Genomic DNA, 24,663 nt, shown 5'->3' with positions numbered 1-24,663 from the left:
AAATGACCTATTCAATGTGTTGAGACTTGACCATGAGAAAGTCTGCGCGGTGGACAATGTTGAGTTTTAACAGAATTATAGGTCAACGCTATACATGCAGGTTCAATATATTGGACGTGTATTGAGTATAAATCTGACATAGACAATTGAAATCCTGTTTTTTAAGGAAGGTGTCAATTAAGAGTATTTGTGGGTGATAAAAGTCCAAAAACCTGATAGCAATGGAAATAACTGAACCTAAATCACACTAAAATCTCTGGCTGCCCTTATTGCCACTGATTTATAGTTGCTGGGAATCTATTTTAGTCACTTGTGGCTGAACTACTAAACTCTTGAAATTGACAAAACAATAAGATCAAAACAGACACAAAAAAATGGGCTCCAAAAATAAACTAAAGAACAGAAGAGTTTGACAGCTCATCTGAACAGAGCTCAGCTGTGCTACATTTAGAGGGTGAAATATGGAGCCTAAAATAAAAAATACCAAAAACACTTCATGTGTCTCAAGGGACGTTTCAGTGCTATTGCTGGAGCCGAGGTAGGATCAGAGAACATCTAAATACAGTAAGACTGTACCATCCTGTTCAGTGCACACGGTCCTCACTTATACCGTATACTCGATGTAGTAATAGTGCTGAATATATCAGGACCTGTAGGAAAATATTAGTAAAGCTGTATTTGTCACAGTGTTAAACCAAAATAGCAGATGTGCCTGTTTAATATTTTCTCAAACATATGTCATTATTGGTGACAAAATCACACTCTGTATAGTAAGTCATCAAGAGTGAATTACTCTATTTCACACACACACACACACACACACACACACACACACACACACACACACACACACACACACACACACACACACACACACACACACACACACACACACACACACACACACACACACACACACACACACACACACACACACACTGAAAAGAGAGAAGTAAAAGGCGATGAAAACGTAGCTTAAAAGGATGCATAAGTATTCAGATCATTCATATTATCTTTGATAACAAACAAATCGTACTGTTATTCCTTATTTCTCACCTTTTTTTTTTTTTAAAGCTTGTTGCGCCCAAACTTTATTTTGGACAGACCCACTCAAACTGAAAAATCTGATCATCCAATCAGTGAGTGTGATTTCTGCTGACCGTAGCGTGTTTCCATCAGTCCTCTTGACCTGTCTACGTTTAAAACCTGCTCAGCTCTGCAGGCTCTACATCCTCCATCTGCCCCGATTTACGTGATTCCATGTCCTGATTCCTTTGGATTTGCAGAGACAGACATTTTAGATTTATACTATTAGTTTGTTATTTAAAATAAAAAAAATGCATGTGTTATTTCCACCAGATTAACACATGTTAAGTAAGCGGATACAATCACAACAACTCTTTTTTTTTGCAATCGCAATTGTTGCATATTCACACAATTGCAATTATAAAATCAGAAAAACGCAATTCTGTTCTGCTGTGTGACATTTAAGTGAGAGCATTAACAAAAAAACACACACAGGCAGGGTTTCGTCCCCACAGTGCTGCATGATTATGAAACCAGTGCAGTCATGTGATGGCTTCTCTAATCATCATCATCATCATCATGACAAGTTGGAAGTCTGACCTTCCGCCAGTACACAGTTTGCCATGCAGGGATTGAAGATTGCAATACAGCAGCAGTGCACTTGAGGCTACACTAGGGGCGGAGTTTGACCTCTCAAGTCTGAAAACATCACTAATCCGCGTCGGACATTCTGGCACAGGCCATCACTGGCCTCGTTAGTACGGAGAAAGAGAGCATTTTTCAGCGAAACAACACTGTCCCGCCCGGGTGTGTGTGTCAGCAAACAGCGTTTCGAGCTGTGTGCGTGTCGGAGGGATTGGGAATGCTGCACTATGACGGATAGTGCGTTACATGCGTCCGGAGATATCTGCCGTGTTTTCTAGCCAGTTTTATTTGGAGGAATCGAGGAGAAGTGTGGCGATTTTGCGCGTTGACAGCTGGACCGCCCTGCGCCTTCATTGGAGGCATTGAAGTGTCCGCTTCCCTTTAAGGTGAGTCTGCTCAGCACTTGTTTTGTCAATGCCTGAATGCAAGTTGCGGCATATTGGTGCTGCTGTGTCTGACCGGGCGCTGTAACAGTTCCCCGGGAGGCTGCATGGTGCAACACTGGCAGCATGTCTCCTGCACTAAGAGCGCGCTTGTCGAAGCTTTAGGTTTTTTTAAATGCAGAAAAGCTCTAGATAACCATGAAATCCCGTTCAGTGGAGGATTTATGTCCTCTTTATGAACGCTGCTGCAAAGATGGGCGCTTATGTCAGACCGTATAGAGGCCTATACGGGCATCACATGTTGTTAGAGGAGCTGCACACACACATGTGGAGACTGACAATACACGTTTTAAGAAGAATTAACATTATGAAAACAGTATAATAACATAAGTAAAGTGGGTCATTATGTGACTCAAAAACGACTTAAAGATCCGTTATCAGTATTATTTAACATACATTTACAATTAGGCTACCTCTAAAAATAAGACAATAACAACATAACATGATGTGTCTGTTAGAGTTGCACTTTCCTTTTTGAAATATATACATGTTCTCTCTCTTTTTTATATAATGGTTATTTTAAAAACAGATGCATTTCCCTCCATTGGTAAACATAGCATATGTAAACAAACCAGTGCTGCAGTTCAGGATTAAACCTTAACAATTATTATTGTCTCATGGACCTTGCTGCTGACATAAAAACAGGCTGCAGATATTTTGGAGATGGGCTTATTCTCTTGTTTATATAATACCAGCGATTGTGGCTTATACTGTAGTTTCATGTAATTGATTTTTTAAAGAGACAATCTGCTGTGTATGTGGATTGTTAGTTTGCTAATGCACCTTTTATGATGACCCTTTATCTGATTTCTAAGAACAATAAAAGGTTACTGAGTAAAGCCACACTGGAAACTATCCTTACAAAGGTCACGTTAAGCAGAACAGCATCATTGAAGGATTTATTTTAATTTTGTATATTCTAAAGAGAGATTAATGTATTGTTTTGTTATGTATAGTTTATATCCTTTGCATTATTATTCTAGCTCTATGTTTTCATTGCTCTTTCTGCATGATTCATGAAACAATAGGACGGTCAAGTAAAAATAGATGGATTAATAGATAGATACATGTTTAAAATAAAATAATAACAGACCTAACATCTATTCTAGTTTGGTTGTCTTTCTTAGATTATGAGTTTAAAAATATTAAAACAAATGTTGCAATACTCTTTCATAAGCCGGTGTGATAGTGGTGACTATGCAGACTGTGGAGCAAGTAAAGAAATACAACAGTATTTAAAATCTATTGTTTGGGAATGAATTATATCTGCTATATTAAGCATCTTCTTTTAGAAGAGGAGATCTGAGAAATACCTCAGAAATGTACTTGCTGCTGGAAAGGGCTATTCCATCTCTTTTTAATCATAAGTTGGCTCTACTGTAGCTGCACTGTAAACTTGTGTTAACGTTAATTGTTTCCCTCTTCCTTTCCACATATTCCCATATACTGTCCAGTTGCTATTCAATGTCCAGCAGCACGTGGCTGAGGCTGCCCTGCGGCTGATCCTGATGATGCTTTCAACCAACCGCTCCGGGGGTGCGTGGGGATGAAATGGATGGAGCCCATGGCCAGACCAGCTCACCAGCTCCCACCCCTCAGCATGTCCAGCCGCAGCAAGTCTCCCCCCAACTCTGGAGAAGGTAGATGACATGATTTATCTGGCAACCAACCAAAACAGTAATTTGGATTAGTGATGTAATGAAAACTGTGTCCAAGATAAACCACATTTTCATCCAGGGTTGCTTAAAATGCCTACGTAATGCCATGCAATAATAATCACATTTTGAAACATACCAGTGGAGACTTTAATGGGAAATTAATTAATGTCTACGGAAATAACCATGTTTAAAATGTTTTGAGTGGCAAACGTTATAATGATATGATATTTTGAGGTTACACATGTGGTGTGAATTGCTTTAAGAGACTTGAAGGCATAGAAAGAGTTACAAAGCCCAATCGTTTTGTAATCAGCTGCAGGCTCTAACTCCATGGCATGGGCGAAGATGTTCAAAAAACCTGGAGGAGGCCTGAAGAAATCCTACCAGCCTGGGAGCATGCTGTCTCTCGCGCTCACCAAAGGCCTGCTGAATGAACCCGGGCAGAACAGCTGTTTCCTAAACAGCGCTGTTCAGGTAAAGCACAATTTTCTACCGGCTTTTTATTACTGAAAAAATACTTCAATTAACTTAAATTAACTGCACTGAAATAATGAAACACTGTCTCAGTGCTCAAACAATTTAAAACAACACATTCTTCTTCCAAAATTTCTTCACTTTTGTCTTGTAAACTGTTTTAAAACACCACAGCAGAAAGCGGTTTGTGAGCACTTGACAGCAAGAACAGATCCAAAAACAAACTCCAAAATATTCTGCAATACCATTCTTGTGGGAAACAATTTTAGGAAATGCTATTCCCACATTTCTTAGACCCCGTTTACACGAGGACAATACGGGTTTTATCTGCATAGTTTCTCTTGCGTATAGCCCTTTCGTTTACACAAGGTCATAACATAACGATAGAAACGGACCCCGCAAACGATAACGGTTCCCAAGGTGGATAGATTTGCAAACGAAACGCTCTGGGGGGGTCAAACGGCTCCGTGTGTACGCCTCTATACAGTACGATCATTTTCTGATAACGATGAAATAGCCCCGCCTCCCTCTCCCCACGTCTCCTGCTCAGAGATCAGCTGCTGGGCTGTCAGAAGAGGGGGAGGAAAAGAGAGGCTCCGTTTATTATTCTTATATTATTATATAGAGTCGTTATCATTTTTTTAAAAGCTCAATAAATAACAAAGAAGACCTCTGACCGGCACTTTTCTAGGTGTCGGAAGATTTAAACTTTAACGGACATGTTGACCAGAGATTTTTTTTTTTTTTTTTCATTTCAATTTTTTTTTCAAAATACACCAAAAGCAGTCTTCTTCGCCGCTTTTGGTGTGTTTTGTGGCGGCAGCAGCACCAATTACAGGCCCGACATATGTACTACAGCGTTTTCAGCGGGTCGAACCGTCTCGTGTGAACGGACACGTTAATTGTGCGGAATGCGTGTGAACGGGAGACTTTTTTGAAAACGCACACGGTGCGTAAACGCAAACGTTCCCGTGTAAATGGGGTCTTAGTCAGTACAAACAGCAAAGTGGTTGGAATCACCAACATTAAATTGTTTTTTAATAAATAATTTGGTATATCAACTTCTGAATTAAATATGTCTCTTTGCTAGATTTCCTTTTCTTTTTTTAAACAATTTTCCCTGGCAATGTCTCAATAATGTGTGTGTGAGCTGAGCATGTTTTTCTAACGTGTGGGTAACTGAGAGATGCCGTGACTCAGCCACATGGACCAGCAAACCAAAATAATGAGCTGAAAATGACTAAAAGCAGAGAGAAGCTGCTAAGTTGAGTGTTAAGTTTCAGTGGGTCTAGAAGTACAACAACTCTTTCAATGGAAACACCAAACATTTTCTTTATGAGATGTTTCGTTTCAACTCTTCAAAATCTTTGTAATAGATTTATCTGCAAGTCAATATGTTTATGTTTTTGCTGTTTTAACCTTCACAGGTGCTCTGGCAGCTTGACATCTTCAGGAGGAGTTTGAGGCAGCTCTCAGGTCACTTCTGTCTCGGTGATAGCTGCATCTTCTGTGCCCTAAAGGTGTGTGTTTCTGCCCTTTGAGCTTCACATGGCATTGTTGGTAGTAAACATTGTTTTCATTACATTAAGAAACTGGTTCTGTTTGATGTCATAATATCTGTCTCAAAAGTGTAATTTGGTGAGGAACGACAATTGTATGACAATAGCTGACCACTGTTTTTCTGTTTCAGAGCATCTTCAGCCAGTTCCAGCAGAGCAGAGAGCGAGTGCTCCCCTCCGACAGCCTGCGTAACGCGCTAGCTGAAACTTTTAAGGATGAGCAACGCTTCCAGCTCGGCCTGATGGATGATGCTGCTGAGTGCTTTGTACGTTGCATTTGGCTTTTAATCAAAGTAACATCCAGTAAAAGACCTTTCCGCAGTAACTGTGTGTATTAAACATTATTATGGCACTTCCTCCCGTGTGACACTGACGGTAAAAAGAAGCAGAGCCCACTGAGAAAATGCCTTGGCTCTGTAATCTATCTACTGTATGTAAATTATATATTTTAGCCACTTGCTTTTTTGCATAGTTAAGTCAAACACTTTTCGGAATGAATATAATATTGGATTTAGTGTGTAATGCCTCTAAAATCCCCTTATATGTATAGTTGTGTATATTAATAATAATAATAGGGAAAATAGACCTCAGCTATTAATGGTAAAAGGTAACATATTTTACAATCTACAATCATTTAAAATCCTAACCTAGTAGATACATATAGATATGTATCTATTTGTATAGATATTTTAAGTGTTTCACATACATTTTGTAGTGGGTTTGACTGATTAATTCACCAGTTGTATGGAAGCACTGTGCAATGTTGCTGTCTATATATCATGTGTATTTGCATGTGTTACATATTTGTATTCTGCTTTTATGTCTTACATATTAGGAGAACATCCTGGAGCGGATTCATTTACACATCGTTTCTGACACGTCGACTGATGCATGCTCATCCAAATCCTGCATCACCCATCAGAAGTTCGCCATGATGCTTTATGAGCAGGTAACCAAAAAATAGATGTAATATGTTAATTCATGTGAAGTACATGGGGACAATTACTGTTAGTAGAATAATAATGTCTACTATAACTAAATGTTAGAGTAGATAATTGGTGACAGCACAAGTCATTGACCAAAAGTTAAACATGACATAGTATCTTTTAAATAATGCAACATGTTTCTTTTGCAGTTTGTGTGTCGCTGCTGTGGAGCATCGTCAGACCCGCACCCGTTCTCAGAATTCGTACATTATGTTTCAACGACTGCGTTATGGTGAGTACGTGATTTACTCGGGCCTGATTTATTACTCAAAAATCAGTCCAGAGTGCTAATCCCGATTTAAATATCAAAGTATTAAATAGGGTTAATATAAAAGCAACTTTTGGTAGTAATTCTAAGCATATTAGATCAATTTGCGTACTGCAGCAGAGCCTAAAAACCCAGTGGGGATGTTATCACTGGCTACCATTTAATTTCCACTAGGACTAATAATGGTTATATAAAGGTTCTTCTCTCTTTTCATGCAACAAGTGCACAATTCCTCCTCATCTCACTTTCTGTATGTATGTTCAAGAAATCCACAATTTGCAGAAAGTACTTGTGTATCAAAGCTCATTATCAATAAGAGTGTTAACAGGAACAACCCTATTCATTTGTAATGTATTCGATATTTATTTTAAAGGGCTGTGCTTTCAAACTAATTACATTGTTTGTTATATATATAAATTAATTATTAATAGTCTTTATGTCTCAGCCATAAATTCAACATTCACATAGAAAATAATGTTTATTTTGATTGACTCGGTCGAAGGGGTATTGATTGAAGTATTTGTTTCATTTATTGAAGTGGAAGTTTTCAGTGGTATTAAACTTGACTTCCTTGTGATATGAGTTGCTTTCACAGATGGGGAGGATGGGGGCAGTATATGACTACGAGCTCAATTATAAACACACAGTTGAATGAACACTTTTCCGACAGCGTCAACAAAAACTGAATATTGTCATCTTCCTAATTGTAAAACTTCTTGCAAATCTGTTGTGCCTAATACATGTATATCCTAATTCTAACTGTTTAATGTTAATTACTAGAACAATGTTTTTTGTCTGTTAAAGATACACAAAAGTTGGGGTTATTGAATATTCAGTTGTTTAGTGAAAAATATAACACTTGGTATCAATTACAATTCATACTGTCTATGTTTTTATGCACAGCCAACAGGTTGAGCGCATGTTGGGGAAGAACGAGCGGCTCAGGTCAGACATGTTTGGAGAATTGCTGCAGGCAGCAAACAACACAGGTGACCTCCGAAGCTGCCCGGTATGTGACTTACTTTCAATGTTTCTTTTTAATGTGATGGTTATGTCAACAAATCTGACATCTTGGAGTCATGGCTTAATAACTTTTCCCGCTCTGCTGTTTTGTGAAAGCATCTGAATTCAACCATAATGAAAAAAAAATGCTGATTTGTCACAGAGAGCTCTAGCCGTTCAGCTGAACAGTTATCATGTAGTTACGGTAACATGGACACAAGGATGCTTCTTGCAGCTATGCAGAGTACACTCTGTGCTTTCTGCTGTGACTCTGCACTTGAAGCGGCCGGAAGGAGACAGTGCCAGACTAGTGTTAGGATATAAATAGAAGTAAGGGTTTATATCCACGTTTTCTCTCATCTGTATTTGCTACCGCTGTCTCCCTCTTCAGTGTGCATCAGTTGGGTGAACCTGAGTGCTCTGTTCCCTTGACCCATTATTCTTCCAGACAAATCAAAGCTCCAGAAATGACTTGATGATACGGATGTGCAGATAATACAAGCTGTCTGTCTCTTTTTCCATCTTTGAAATAATCCTTATTATAACATTTTGTAGTGATAAGTCACCAGATTTAGTTACCTTCCTTTTGTGTTCGTTTCCCCCCCCCTTTACTTTGGTGTTTGCGGTCAAATTTGACCGGTCCTGTGTTAACTGCTGTTACATTAACACAAAAACCATTAATCATCACCAAATTTCATGTAACACCCTTTCAAACTGTACATTTTGTATCAGACTACTGGTATACATGAAAAACGGCAGTAAATATACAAAGAATAGACACTGAAAGTGTGTGTGTGTGTGTGTGTGTGTGTGTGTGTGTGTGTGTGTGTGTGTGTGTGTGTGTGTGTGTGTGTGTGTGTGTGTGTGTGTGTGTGTGTGTGTGTGTGTGTGTGTGTGTGTGTGTGTGTGTGTGTGTGTGTGTGTGTGTGTGTGTGTGTGTGTGTGTGTGTGTGTGTGTGTGTGTGTGTTTATTTGAGTGCCAGGTGTGATTCACATGGGGGGATGGGCACATAAGGGGGGGAAAACACATCTAGTTGGTTACTAATTCCATTTCTTTATTTCGGTCATTTTTGACCGGGAACACCATGGGTGTTACAAAATTGACTAAATCATCAAAAATTCAATGAAAGTGTTGATTAGCAATTTTACATGTTCAAATGCCTACAATGAACGATATCATAAAGCCTTAATGCAATCGAATGTAAAACAAAAAAGTTATGATTGATGAAAGCAGTAAATTGGTCGGATTTGACCCGAACACAACAGGAGGGTTGAGTGTAGAGTGAGTAGAGTAAAGCCCTAACCTACAACTCTTGGGAAAAGTTACTCGTTTATTCATTGCTGAGATTTAAAAACAAAGATACATTTTATTCTTACTTGCTGAATATTTATTATTTGTATCTTATGACGAATTGACTTATTAAGTAATTTTTGCTTCTGTATTCTTTTAATTATTTTTTTGTCTGATGCAATTTTGAAGATTGGTGTTGCTGGTTTTTGCCCCTTTGATTTCAAACATTTATTTTTGGGGGGGTTGAAACTTGAACCCACATTAAAATGGACATTGAAATCTTTAATTTCTTTTGTATTAATTCTATGTTCAGTGTTTTTATTTTTTATTGTATGTACTTTATAATTATTACAGACTTTGAATACGTTTTTATTTATATTTTGCAGAGTAACTGCGGTCAGAGTATCAAGATCCGCCGTGTGCTCATGAACTGTCCAGAGATCGTCACCATTGGATTTGTATGGGATGCTGAGCAGTCTGATCTCACGGACGATGTCATTCGGTCACTTGGCCCACGACTGAATCTGTGTGGGGTAAGGAACTTAACCAGAATAAATGTAATGTCTGCTTAAGTATTATAATGATTACCTTTGTACTGTTGAAAACGTTAAAAAAAGGATAAAATAAAATATGATTCAACATAAGAAATAACAAAAGACAGAAATAACAAAGGGAGGACTAGATAGACAAAACTATGAACATTTGCGATTACAAAGTCACATTTTGACTTGTTGTGGAAGAAGATAAAAACACTCACACCTGGTTTACATAGTATGGGATAAATGTGTTGCTCTATACTATAAAAAACTGTCATTAGATCAAACTGTCATTAGATCAATGAATGATAGATATTATCTTAATAAACTGCAAAGGGTTCCTGATCCACTGTTTATATATATTTGCATCATGTTTTTAAATACATTACTTATATAGAGATGTTTGTTGTTTGAGTTACTGTCAATTTGTTATCGTGAAAATAGTAATGATGGGCTCAGTCTGCTTTAATCTCCAACAGAGTGTCAAATACACACACGTAGGATTTAGCATCTGCCAGAGAGCAACATGTGGAGATCAAACTTGTCTCAACGTGCTCCATTTCAGCTTTTCAACCGTGTCACTGATGAAAACGCCAAGCGCAGCGAGCTTCATCTGGTGGGGATGATCTGTTTTTCGAGTAAACATTACTCAGCCTTCGCCTATCACACCAAATCTTCAAAATGGATGTTTTTCGATGATGCTACTGTAAAGGAGGTTAGGAACTACACTATGCTGTTATCTGCTTTATCCCTGTTCAAAAGTCTGCTACCTGTTACTGTGTGTTAAATGCTCTGATATCACACTTTCCATTTTTCACAGATTGGATCCAAATGGAAAGATGTTGCCTCTAAATGTATCAGGGGACATTTCCAGCCTCTTCTCTTATTTTACACTAATCCTGAGGGATCTCCAGTTTCTAATGAAGATGCCCCAAGACAAACCACCATGTGTCCTCGGTACAAAGCTCAGATAAATGGTGACATGACAGGTAGGACTATCCTATAGTTAGCAGCATACCAAATCTGCACTTCTTTTCACATGCATCCTTTTCTTAACTCAGGACATCTTGTCAGGCATCAGTGTTACTAAACCTAAACCATGGATCTTCCTTCTTAGATCTATCTGTAAAAAAACGCCAATTTATATTTTTTTGGCATTAAGTTGTCAGATGTCATTATTAACATTTGCTGATACAATTTCAGTCCAGCAAACAAAGATATTATTTTTTGTGAATTATTAATATTTCTATCTTTCTGTTACAATCATAGACTGTAGGTTGAGATTGAAAACAAGAGGTGAAACGTTGTTGTTGAAAAGCCAACTATCCAAGTTGATGTTTTCACACAGACAGCTGCTAAAAAAGGAAAAAAGATCTCACTGTCGTTTGTCAAATAGTTTTGGACTGCATGCATGACATGACAACACGCACAACAGAAATCAAAGAATGTTTTTCAAGGAATTCATTAATTGATTTCGAAATTGAGCTGAGCCAAGATAGGCACAATCCACCTGAGAACACCCCCATAATAATTAAATCTTTGTGTCAGGTTCATGTCATGAATAAATATGACTTCATACTCTAAAAAGTAGAAAACCTATCATTTAGAAACAATTGAAGAGGAACCTTCAAGCTTATTCATTCAGGACAGTGATAAAGCCTCTACCTCAGCAGAGTATAGGGCGATAAAAGTTAAGTTTGACCTAGCAATGATACCATAATAATCACATTCACATAGACCATGGTATCATGCAAACCACTACCATAACAGAGTTACAGTAATAGCCTTTACTCTAGATGATCACCTTAAGTATTATACACACAGGTAAACTTTGTAAAAGGCCATAAAACTAGTGTCTGCAAGCAGAATAATTAGTCTCACTGTAACTCATGATGGTGAAGTAACATTTCACAGCTAATATCCCCGTCAGTATTCAGGTTGTGTACCCAATAAAATGGGATTTGAATGCAACAAGACATGTTTTTTCTTAAAAGGAGCATACAGTATATGCCCTACTTTATAAAACAAATGCATTATTTACTATGTTTCTCAAAACATGATTTGATAAGTGATTTGGATTATCTAACTGTACTTCCATTGTTTACAGTGAGATTGTTTTTCTCAGAAGAGAATTAGTAGCTGCCAGAAAGTTGTGTACAGTATTTATAGTGTATTTTGTATTGATGTATACTAATGGTGCTGTTGTGGCTCGGAGTAGATGATGGTCGTTTAGTCCTTGGTCAAGATACCTCACCCCAAATTGTTCCCGATGGCATGGCCGAGAGTTAGTAATTGTCTGTGAATGTGTGTGTGCTCCCTGAGCAGAGGACACCATGTATGGCAGCCTCTGCCTCTATATGAATGTGTGTGATTAGGGGAATGGTGACTTTAATGGGTCATAAATACAAAGCTTTATAAAATACAGTACATTTAACATGATGACAGATTGTTATAGGGATCATAATGATCATCAATTTCAATTTGACCAATCATTTAATAGAATATAATTGGGAGGGATGAAACCCTCTTTAATGGTCACACATGCAGAGCACACAGCACACACAGTGAAATGTGTTCTCTGCTTTTAACCCATTCTAGTACCAGGAGTCTAGTACGAGGAGCAACTATTGTACAGCGCCCGGGGAGCAATGGGAGTGGGGGGTTGTCCGGTGCCTTGCTCAAGGGCACCACGGCAGGGCAGGAGGTGAACTGGGACCCCTCCAAGTAGCAGTCCATACTCCATATTTTAGGTCGGGTGGGGGACTTGAACCGGCGACCCTACGGCTCACAATCCAGGCCCCTACTGACTGAGCCACTGACTTCCATAAATCCCTAAATGTTTGCGCATCAGACAATTTTTTATCGGCAGGCAAAATTAATCATCAAACCATGTCAGTGCCCATAGGCATTATGATATTTTTGTCTGCAGATGACAGTTATGGTTTGCATTGGGATTGAGAGAATGCTGTTAAACAGAAAGATTGTCCTGCCCTGTGTGCTGGCCTGAACTTGACATGAGGATGATGCCTCTGTTGCACACAGATTACCACCCACGCCTCCCTCCCTAATCCCTGCTCCTGTGGCACTGCGCACTCCTGCTCCACGGTTTTCACTCCTCCCCTAGACATTTCCGATGTTTGCGTCCATCCATTTATCTGCTTGTTTATTTTGGCAGTGGTGCCTTGCTTGTTTAGATAGATTGTTTTTGCTTTAGTGTTGTGCCTAGAGACTTTGACTGGCATGGGACTGGATTCTTGTTTTTATGAAAAGCGTAAGTAGCAGACTGTTTTTGTTTGAGAGTGAGATATGGCTCAGTTTTTTCATTATGTTATGCTTTGTATGCCTTATTAACTGATATGTCTTTTGTTGAATTAGTCAATATTGATGTATATTTATAGTTTCCACTCTAAATAGACAACTTCAGCGTTTAACTGTACATGCATTACTAAGCCTAAGAGTATCTGTATAACTTCCGGCAACATGATGAAGTGTGGACTGTTTAATTACTTAAGGTGTTAGAGTTTAATCCTAAAATCTGTTTTCAGTGTAACTTCCTAAATCTCAGCATGATGGTTATGTGAACAAATGTTGACAGTTATAATTCTACAGCTTACTCACTGCTGTTACTCACTGCTGTTGTAATATCCAGCAGCCATGCACACAGCATTATGCTTTCCTACTTCATGTTTCAGAGAGACTTTTATACTGCAATGTTATATTATGTTTTAGACTAAATCTTCACACAAATATTGACCATCTTTTCCTAAAAACAAAAAATACAAAGATTAGAAGGAGACTGAGACAGGAGGGGTGGAGAAATGTGGAAGACAGTGCAGCTGTTGGGCGAATGGGATGATTTGGAGGGAGATGTTCACAGTTCACAGCATCTCTTGTTTCTTACAGTGACCTGCTTGCTGCAGAACAAAGAAATACCCCACAGGGTTGGCAAATGTGGAATCAGAAGAGTATTTTAACATTGCTAATGATGCACTAGCATCTGTTCTTTGCTGTTTTTTCTTTTTTGTCTCGTGGCTAACAGATGAAAGACAAAAAAGGGCCAAATTATAAAAAATGTTAGCAGCATTTAAATGTATTATTAACCAAAAAATGACCTGGTTAGGAAGTGGACCCTGCTGCCTCAAAGCTAAATACCTCCAATGCACAACACAGTTTACTTTTAGGGCTTTAAAAACAAATAAAACATACTTATTATTTGTATCACTGACAACAGCAAGTTAAAAAACACCCAAGACCAACCACTCATATGCCATTTAAATATGTTTTTCCCACAGCGAAACATCCCCTTGGCAGTCCGAACAAACTCCAGGATCCCATCATGGAGCATTTGCAGAGGCCGAGTGAAACTTCCAAAAAGGATCGAGGGCATCGGAAAACAGACTCATCACAACACAAAGGTAGAGTGTCTGCATAGGAAGCAATGCCTTTTATAAGAAACACTGATATTAGGGAAGCAGCGCAAGGAAGTTAGCGTAGATAACTTCTGTAAGTCAAGCATGTTGATCAATAATCCATGTATACACTCTCTCTAGAGATGGCACATGCAAGATCTCTATCTCCTCCCGAGAGTGGACCCAGGCCGCCTGTGGACCAAAAATGTAAAAGCTATCCACGGGCTGAGAAGTTATCGAACCATTCGAGCAGAGGACCTCAGGATCAGCGTGGTCCGTCCTTCGGTACGCAGGGTGGAGGGCACGGCCGCAGGAACAACACCTCCCCAAGTCGCTATGATCAGGATGGCTGCCAGGAGCAATGGGAAAAAGGTGGAGGTGAAGGAACCCGCAATAAGTCCAAGTCCACCTGGAGACCCATTCGGGAGGTGTTAAATGTGGACACTGTGCTGAACGACCTGGAGCAGCGGCGTCAACAGCAGCACGACAGCCCGCGACACAGCAAGCCTTCGTCCCAGGAAAAAGTGCACAAGGAACAAAGTCGAGACCACGAGCGGGAATACGTACGAACCAGAGAAGATCGGAAGCAGAAGTGCTTAATGACTATTTATGAGGACGAGCAGCGGCATGAGACGGAGAGCCACAGCTCTGTGGAGTCAGAGAGCAGAGCCAACCAGCAGAGGGGCAGCAGACTCAAGGGGGGGCCCAAGACGCTGCTGCGTAGCGACACCTGGATCATCCAGAGGATAGAATCTGGCTATGAGAGCAGCGATAGACTCAGCAGTGGCTCCACCAATCCTGACTCACCTGGCGTCGATGGCTTTGTGGTTAAAGACCAGAGATCAACACCAGAGGCACAGTTGCAAAGGTAGGAAACAACAGTGTTTAATGGATATTTTGTATCAACCTTATAACAGGGTTTGCTTGCTGTAATAATTTATCCTGTTCACTCTTGCCATTTAAAGTTTACTTCCTTATTCACGTTCAATGGAAGTGATTGGGAACAAAATGTTACGTGTAATAATTTAATCTTGAATTGATATATAATACAATATACATCTTGGGCTGTCAAAAGTTTCAGCTGAGCATCTGTGATAGTAACAAATAAGTGAGGATTATGAAGGAAAAACTCTTTAACTTTGGAACATAACTTGATTTGACAGATTTGGACGCATGAAGTCTTATTTCAAATGTATATCAATTTAATTTTACACATACAATACATTTTCACAGGGAACAAAGACTGTGGATTGTGATGATAATCTGATGTAAATGCCCAGTATGAACATGAAGGAACATGATTAAAGGAGGAACAACTGTTTTAGTGTTAATATGGGCGCCTAACTATTGCTTTGAAAATATTTGCTTAAGCTGTGAAGCAATCCTTCAACAACTTTTTTCCATAAAATAAAAAATACAAGTTATTGGCTCCATTAGATGGAAATAATGACATTTTTAAAGTAATTCATAATAAAAAAACGTAGACAGACTAAGTCCTTTTCCATCTTTTCTTAGTTCACTTGTTTCAGTGGTTTGTTGTTATTCTGAGATTCATATTATTTATTTAAGCATCATCACTCAGAAATACTTTCCTTGGAAACTAGACTAGAACTGAATTGCTAAAGTTTATAAATAACTTGTTCTATAAACATATTTGTTCATCAAATAGACATATAAAACTGACCTTTTTATGCAAACTTTTACATGTAACACATGATCCAGATGGTTTCATCCCTCCTCAGTGAACATCACAGCTTGCACAGCTAGATTCACTTTTTGTTTCAATTGTTTTTCTGAAATACTGGAGAAAATACACTGGCGGTGAAGTTATTTTCAAACATGAGCCCAATGAGATATCATGAGCCCAATGAGATATCCTAAAGAATGTTGTGGAAAGGATATTGAGTCAATTTCTTAAGATGCTTTGCAATATTTGTTTCCTAAAAATACCACAAAGGTTTCTTTGTTTATTGTTGTTCAACATACTAATTGTCTAATTATGAAAACAGGGTTGATTGAGAATGGTTGTAGTATAATTTTAGTCTTTCATTTTCAGTCAGCTGCACCAAAAAGGAGGCGATGCCAAAACAAGTTCAACGTCCTCCCCTTCACACAATGGTATGTCACAAAGTTTTAAGGACCTCCTTTTTGAGTCCAATACATTTAATACATGTATGGTTTATGCGCTGTTGTCGCCTAACAGTGTGTTTGGCAAAATGTTAAATTCATAATTGGCAAATACTTCACCTCAAGTAAACTCTAGGAAATTGTAACTTTAGTTGAGAGCATATAAATCAGGGTCAGGTAGATCTCACATCTAAACTGAAAAACATTTCATGAAAAAATAAACCACAACAAATAGTCTTTCAGTAAATCACATTTGTAAATGTAAGAAAAACACGTTTTCTGTCAGGGCAAACTGTGTATTTGTAAAGTAAAACTATTGTAATACTGAATGAAGCTAAGACGAGCTGATAATGTGAGAGTAATTGAAGATTGGTTTCTGAGCATGGACTGGCTTCTCTAACCCCTTCACCCAGCGGCCCTGCGCAGGCATTAATCTGATGATAATCCCTCAAAGCTCACTCTGATAGCACAGCTGGACGTGGCTGCTGGCATTCTCATACATATCGTTCTGTTTCGTGCCGTACTTTGAGTTTGCTGCACTTGATACATTATCGAGGCTATGTGCATCTAGAGCCAGTGTTTCCAACAAACAGCTACAGCTTTTATCCTTGCATGGGCCTCTCCAGGGCAACAGCAAAGGAAAAAAATGACACATCTATTTTTAAAGGGCAGGAATTCAGCACCACGCTGCCTCTCGCTGAAGGCTGATCCAGCTGCAGCTGGGAGAAAGTCGACGAGTGTGATTTACGCTCTGCTGCTGCCACCTTGAGTCCTGAGAGGATGATGCTTTCATAGTCAGAGGATTTTGTCTCTGCTTGGTCTCTACTTTAATTTAACTTTTTGTTTTTTTGTGTGCCTAACTGCATAGTTCAAAAGTAGGAAAGGAGGTTAGGAACATTTGAATAAAATAGTTTGAGCTCTGACATTAATCTTGTCATTCTGAGAAAAAAAAATATTAACGATGATATTAAAGTCTAAAATCAGCTTTTTGGCAGAATTCAGACTTCATTTTCTTGATTCTGTTTTCAATGTCTACATTTATTAAGTCACTAATCTCAGCGCTCAAATCTGTTTCACTACTACTACTGGTTTAGATTTTTTTTTGGCGAATGTGTTTGATATTTGTATCTTCTGACATCTGATTTTGGTAAAAGTAACTCAAAAGAGTAGGAAAAATCAGAAGATACAAATACATTATCTTTTGCCTTAATTAAGTATGTTCAAAGTTTACTTTGCCACAAAAGCAGACCTTTCCTTTGTTTATTTTCCTTTTTCTGTCACTATGTTTTTTATCACTTTTGTTTTATATTTTATAGGTAAACATCAACCCAAACCTCAGGGAAAGAACCATGACCAAGTTTCACATTCACATCTAAAGTGCAGTCCAAGTTCGAGGTAGTGCCCTTTGATATGAATTATATATAACGTGTGGTAATGTGTACATACAAGGACTCATACATTGGATTTTCATTTTATTAAACTATCATTTCCATCACTCTCTCGTAGACGGAAATCAAAGAACACTAGTACCTCCAGAAAAGCAGTTTCCTCAGAGAGGGACTCCGCTGGTTCAGATAACAGGCAGAGTGAGCAGCAGGATCTGACAAACTGTCGAGGGCACTCTGTGGAAAGTACAGCCCAGAGGCACTTTACGAAAACCAGCAGCTCCGAATGGAACAGCTCCGATGATCTGGCTCTCTCTGAGCCCGAGGACAGAGAAAACTCATACCGCTCCAGCAACATCGAGGCCTCTGAATCCCAGTGTCCTCCCATGACTCTGCCCTACCACCCTCCCAGCAATGTGACTGCAGAACCTCTCCAACTGAACTCTCAGCGGCAGCTCGGCACCACGGGGTCCCCTCACCTTCGGACCACCCCGCGGATCCCTCCTCACCAGGGGGAAACTAGCCACGCAGTGTTTCGTCCGAGGATGCTTCATCAAGAACCCTTTCCATCGAGTCCTCGTCTTTCCTCCACGTCTTTTGTTAGTCTTCACAGGAGGCCAGACATTTCAGGCCTCAGAACCTTCTCAGATGCAAGCTCCAAGTCGGGCTCTGACCCAGAGAGGAGTACCCCGTCGTCATGTGAAAGTGAGGAAAGACTGACCGTATGCAGATTGGAACAAGCAACGCCAGCTCAAGAGGTTTCTCTGACAACATACTTCACTGTGGATAACTGTATGACGGAAACATACCGTCTCAAGTACCACAACCAGAGGCCTCTTGTCCTCTCAGCCACCATGCCGCGGACAGTGGTTGTGACTGAGCGCAGAGATACCAGCCACACACTCCCCACTGACACATACTCACAAGATGTGCCAAAAGCCAGACCTGAAACAAGTAAGCCTCTCTAATATGGAAACGTGAATGGCTAACCCTTATGATAATACACTGTATATACTGTGAGATTATATATATCTATATACATTCAACAGTTAGCAGCTTTAGAAGCTGTTCCCTTAATACAATACGTGGTTATTTCAGGCCATTGAGGACAATGTTGCAATTCAATCATCAGGACTATGGTATGGCAAAATCAGATTTTTTTAGAATTTCTGCATCAATGTAATTGGGGATGCACAATATCGACAGAGGATGGATAAATTCATATTCCACATTTCAATTTTGTTATCTCCTCTGAAACTGTGCAGAACGTCCATATTGGTTTGGCTCTATCTGCTTGTTGATCCTCTCTGTGTTTAATTGGCAGATCGCAAAAACGTTTTAAAGGGTGCATACCGCCACCTGATGTATCGGAGTGTGTAGACGCTGCTCTGGTTAATTCAATGAAAGCAATTTGGCTTTGATTAAAAGGCCAATAATTCAGTGGCTTTCTTTTAATATGGGAATAATACATAACAATATCATTTTCCGTTACTGGCTAATAATTTATTGGCCTAAAAGATATTGTGCATCCCTAAATGTAAGGAAGTACCTTGATTCCTGTCTGGTCATTTTTAATCCTTTCACTATTTCTTAATTGATTTTCAAGAATTTCACTATATATCTAAAAACCATATGAAATAACATATAACATGGTTTTACCTACATAATTCCCACCTGACGGTATTCAGTTGTATTCTTTGTTGTGGTGTTAATGTACGCAGAGGGGGAATCCAAAAACATTTTTTAAACAAGATTATTCTTTTTTTTTCTTTACAGGCCATAATAGCAATAAACCCACTGCAAAATGGAACCCAGTGACAGCCAAAGGACTGGATGAACGTGGTTTTTTATGAGTGTTACTTGGTAAGGTTTGTTTACAAGGATGGAGAGTGGTCAGTAGAGTACTAACTGGATGCCAAAGAGTTTACAGAATGAAGATATGTCCTGCAGCGCGTCTTCTCCAAATTGAGTGGAATTTATTTATGCAAGCTTGTCACATAAGTAAAACCTAATGTAAATGCTGTTGCGTGTAGTTTGAAGGATTATCAGCTATCACATATACAGTACTGTCTTCCATTGCCCCGCAGTATTGCTGCAAGAAGATTTGGTTTTAACCAAAATCTGGACTGTTTTGAGTTTGCACAAAGGTTTCTTGAGTGTTTATTATTCTTTAAAGTCATCTTATGTCAAGTTTAAAATGTTTATTTTTTTATTTGTCTAGTATTTCTGTGCTGCGGATATATCAATGTATTTAAAGAAAGGCTTGAGAGATTATGGTGAGCCACAGACTGATAATACTTTGGTCTGTACGGTAATAATACAAAGGTGAAAGATGTGTGGTGACAGATTACAGCATGTTGACGAGAAAAGTGTTAAGGAATAAAAAACGGAATATGATGTCATTCAATGAAATAATACCTACAGGTTTGTATCATCTGCAGCAGGTTTAAGATGTAAGGAGGAATATCTGGGTAGATCACCTGTTATATGCACATTAGGGCTTTAGCTCACCAGGGAACAGACATTGCAACACTTGTGTTTCTTCAGTTACTGATTTGTTGTAACTGTTATCTTTATCAGTTATTTTACAAGGTTTTTTGTGTTAATGAATGGCTGAAGGCTGCCCCACTGCAGTCACTTTTAAGGTTTATGTATGTAAACATATTTCACAACATGTGATTAGGCATGGCTGTGTTCAGTTTCTTGCAGCCTACAAATCCTAAAGTTTGATGGCTATGACGCACTGAAGTTGGGGCAGCCTCTGTGTTATTCAGTAGGTCATTGTATACTGTACCACCATGTCACCTTGTGTGTTCTACCTTCAATTGTGCTGATTCTTGTAATCCTTTTTTGTAATTCACAGTGATGTCAAATTGTATTTTTTCAGTCTTCCTTTTAAAGTAGACAGATTTAAACAGGTCTGTATTTGCAGGTATTTTCATAATGATGCCATTATAACTAATATGCCTATCTGATATTGACCATAATACACAACAATGATTCTTGTTCGTAAGACTAATGTTCTGAAACCTGCATGTGGCCTTTACAAAGTCTTACTAGCTGTGTGTACAGCATAAGCATGAGCATGATAATAATGGACTTTGAGTCCAACAAACATCAATTCTATTGGATTTGATTTAATTGTAATAAAATCTATTCATTAAATAACTATTTGTAACTACAGTGGATTTGGAAACGTTGGTTCTCCTCTCTTGCTCATGCAACGACACATACTTATGATTATGCATCAATATTAATATCAATGTTTTCTTTCACCAAGTCTTCTCCTTAACATCCTGTCATTTATGCTTATTTTTTAACAAACTTTGTCCAGATATTTTTCAACGATTTTAAAAGCACACATTTTGTCACTAAATCTGCAGTTTGTGTGTGTTGTGTTAGTGCCTTCTGACACCAAAGGACGGTGTTAAAATATTTTCGGACACCTTCATCTGTAATTTACATAAAACAACATAGTTTAAGAATACCTTTACACAAAATTGTGTTGTACTGTTGATATCTAATATATTCAAGGGAAAATAAACCACTACACGATTGATTTAGATTAATTTCAATTAGAGTATACTAACCAGATTATCTTAATGTCATCTCACATTCAAAGTTTTTTTTAAAAATTTGATTATTAGTTATTTTTGCAGATTTTTTTTAATGAATAATTTTCGAAAATATCACAAATAAGTGAAAATACAAATCCTAGTCTTTAAATGTCCAAGGTGGCATCTTTAAATGTCTGGTTTTGACAGTCCAAACACTGAAGGTAATCAGTTAAATACGATATAAAACAGAGAAAGGATACAATATCAATATTTAAGAAGCTCAAACCATTTAAACAAAAATGGGTTGGCCCTTGAAAACCAAATAATTGATTACTCCACTAATCGTTTTACTATCCATTTGTGACTATTGATTATATTAGTTATAATTTCTTTTCTTCATCAAGACACACAAGTTCTATTTTACATTTTGAACAATCTGTGTTCAGTTGTATCAAGAGTGCCTTGACATCTTTCATTGGGACAAGTGTTTTGTGAGTGAAACCATAGGGACTGAAGGTGATTATTGAAAGGGACGAAGGATATCATGCTATACTTTTTAAATATGCAATGCTGGTAGTGAGTGACATATCGGATGACACCCCTCTGTGTGCACCATTGTACTGTGTGTGCCTCTGTGTTATTGTGTAAAAGGTAGGAAGGGATGTGTTCCAGTTACAGTATTCCTAAAAGCCCTTTTTAGACTTGGAAGCTAAAAGGGCAACAACTGTAAACTCACTGTTCACTCTCCCACCAGGTGCAATAAGCAGAAGTTTGAAATGTTTAAACTTCAGCTGCAGAAAATGGGAAAATCTGTGATTATAAGCGAGCCTCAATGTGTTGCATGCCTCTGTGTCTGATTGCGTGCGAACTTGAAAAAGGAAGCTGATAATCGTTTCTTCTCATGCACCCATGATTCAAAGTCGTCAGTCGAAGTAAGGCTTTACGTAATTAAGGGGCCTGTGTGACGAAGAGTATTTTTGACCTGTGCCACATAACGTCACAGTTGGCATCGCATCAAAGTATTTACTTTATCTTATACTAAAAATACTGGGACAGAACCTAATTAGGCTGTATTGCATCAACACTCAAGAACAAAGGTGAACTTTCCCCAGGATGTCACTGATTTTATCTGATAAGCTACTGGCCGATGTGTTGGAACTAGAACCAGGTGGCAAAGTCATTTTACAGACATGGAATGTTGTAAAAGGTTTTCCACCAGAAATTATATCTAGGACCTTCAAAGATCACAACCTGGGTGGACAACCCAGTGAACTACTGGAAAGCTACAGGCAGCGAAATTCCATATGGCCACCACTTTCTTTGCAAAACCGTTTAATTGAAGGTTTTCTATGTTATAGGACAAGGCAAACCGAGTTAAACTTATCTGGAAGTTGACATCAAGTTGTTAATGTCAAATCAATACCCTTTTATTACAGTATGTGTGCAAAAAGCTTTCTGGGACACTACCATGAATATACCACCATGTGTACATTGAAAACATTTGTACTGCAGTGTAAGTTACTTTTTTCCCTTTTTTTCTTAAGAAATTCAATTTTTTCTAGTTCTGGGCCATGTGAATGATTATTTTGTGTTCAACTTCTGATAATTGTGTCGAATCTGTTGATGGGCAAAGACAATTTTCAGTTAATAACTAAGAAGAGATATGTGAAAAGTGAAATAAATGTTGTGCCAGAAGGAATTTTGTTTATTTCATGATCAAAATAGGAAATTTTGCAGAAGAACAAAGACATTGATTTGCACAAATAATAAAAGGGTATTTATTTGACGCTAACAACTTATCTGGAACAACTTCCATAAGAGAGATACGTTTAACTCGGTTTGCCTTGTCCTATAACATAGAAAACCTTTTCAGGTGCAGCAGAAATGCGTTCTCTGTTCAGGAACTTGTAGGCTCTCAGTTTGTCCAGATCAGAATCCTCAAAGTGATCAGCTTTGGATATTATACACAGTTATGGTGAGGTCTCGGAAAAACCATCATATTAACTTTTGAACATGTTCTTGTCAACGATCATTGGCAAGAACGCACACATCGCCAAGCAAGAAATCCTGCCATGCAAAGAATTTGGATGGTCTCTGGACAATGGGCATGTAGTTCCGGTACGATGTACTTTTCATTGCATTTCATTTCAAACTTTTATTTAACCAGGTAGGTCCCATTGAGATCATTGATCTCTTTTTCAAGGGAGACCTGCAGCAAGTAGGTTACAAAGCCAGCTTGGCCTTTGTCGATGAACAAGACAATCTCATGTGGATGTCTCAAAGGCTATCAGAAGAACTGTTCCTGTGCAAAGAAGGCAGTTCCATGCTATATAGGGTGCTGTTGCCAAGGACTGGCAATCACATGCAGAAGGATACACACTGCCACACGAGAGCAGTGACAGCAGCTGTGACTCAGAAAATGACTTGTGGCATGAAGATTTAGGAGCGTCAATGTGTTGTTCAGGACCTTGTTTGCTCTCAGTGTGCCCAGATGAGAACGCCCTCAAAGTGATCAGCTTTGGATGTATAAATGCCTGATTGAGGAGGTCATCTGTTATGGCATCGGCAGGGTTCTCACCAAACTCTTCACTCTGCAGGTATGTCCAGAGTGACTCGTGCAGCTCTTGAACCATGCCTTCTTGCCAGTGAAATATGGATAACTCGTGGTACAGTATCTCTACCACTCAGACTGTGGATGAAGGGCATGGCACAACACTGTGAAGGTCCCAGTGCCACAACCATTTCATGTATAGGCAGGTATGCATTCTGGCCTGTTCTCACCCACAGCTCTGTTAGATCACTGAGGTGCGTTTCAGCATAGTACAGGCATGTGGTAATGATGTTGGTGTCATTGGCATGTATGACAACTCTGTCAACTCCCTCATTCTGGACACTGTAGTGAGTGTGGAGGAAATAACAGTTCTTTTAAAAATGTCCATTTTAGTGGAAATCAGGACCATCTTCATGAACCTAATGACTCAATATTGTTGCTGGAGACAGAACTGGAGCAGACCTTTTCTGATCCAGATAGTTAAGGGAGATTCAGATGATGAGAGAGATGAGGCTTTCACACCTTGAATAGAAGAGGGTCAAGAAGAAGGGGTAAAAAGATGCAGGAGGCTCCATGAGGGCACAGATACAGACATAGAGACAGATTGGGACGAGCAGGAAATACATGGCCCTATGTGGGTCAAGAGTAGCACATATGTCTTATTGTTGTTTTTATTTTAAGTGGAGCCATGAAAAATGAGAATGCCTGAGGAATGCCAAGTGTGTCCCTATGAGCATGGTCAACTG

General features: G+C 38.8%; 1 protein-coding gene across 1 annotated transcript; it reads left to right on the top strand.

The window, feature by feature from the left end:
• The first annotated feature begins 1,638 nt into the window (after window positions 1-1,638).
• On the top strand, window positions 1,639-21,185 carry usp53b (ubiquitin specific peptidase 53b). Its single transcript, XM_079647205.1, has 17 exons — window positions 1,639-2,057; window positions 3,569-3,754; window positions 4,086-4,246; window positions 5,674-5,766; window positions 5,937-6,071; window positions 6,641-6,754; window positions 6,941-7,023; window positions 7,963-8,068; window positions 9,739-9,885; window positions 10,454-10,603; window positions 10,709-10,877; window positions 14,181-14,303; window positions 14,439-15,165; window positions 16,354-16,415; window positions 17,741-17,819; window positions 17,931-18,763; window positions 19,586-21,185. The coding sequence occupies exons 2-17, from the start codon at window positions 3,661-3,663 to the stop codon at window positions 19,660-19,662; spliced, it is 3,153 nt and encodes a 1,050-aa protein (XP_079503331.1). The 5' UTR covers window positions 1,639-2,057; window positions 3,569-3,660; the 3' UTR covers window positions 19,663-21,185.
• Window positions 21,186-24,663: the final 3,478 nt, after the last annotated feature.

Source organism: Notothenia rossii, assembly GCF_949606895.1.
Source record: "Notothenia rossii genome assembly, chromosome: 1".
Taxonomy (NCBI): domain Eukaryota; kingdom Metazoa; phylum Chordata; class Actinopteri; order Perciformes; family Nototheniidae; genus Notothenia; species Notothenia rossii.
This window is presented reverse-complemented; position numbering and strand designations above follow the sequence as displayed.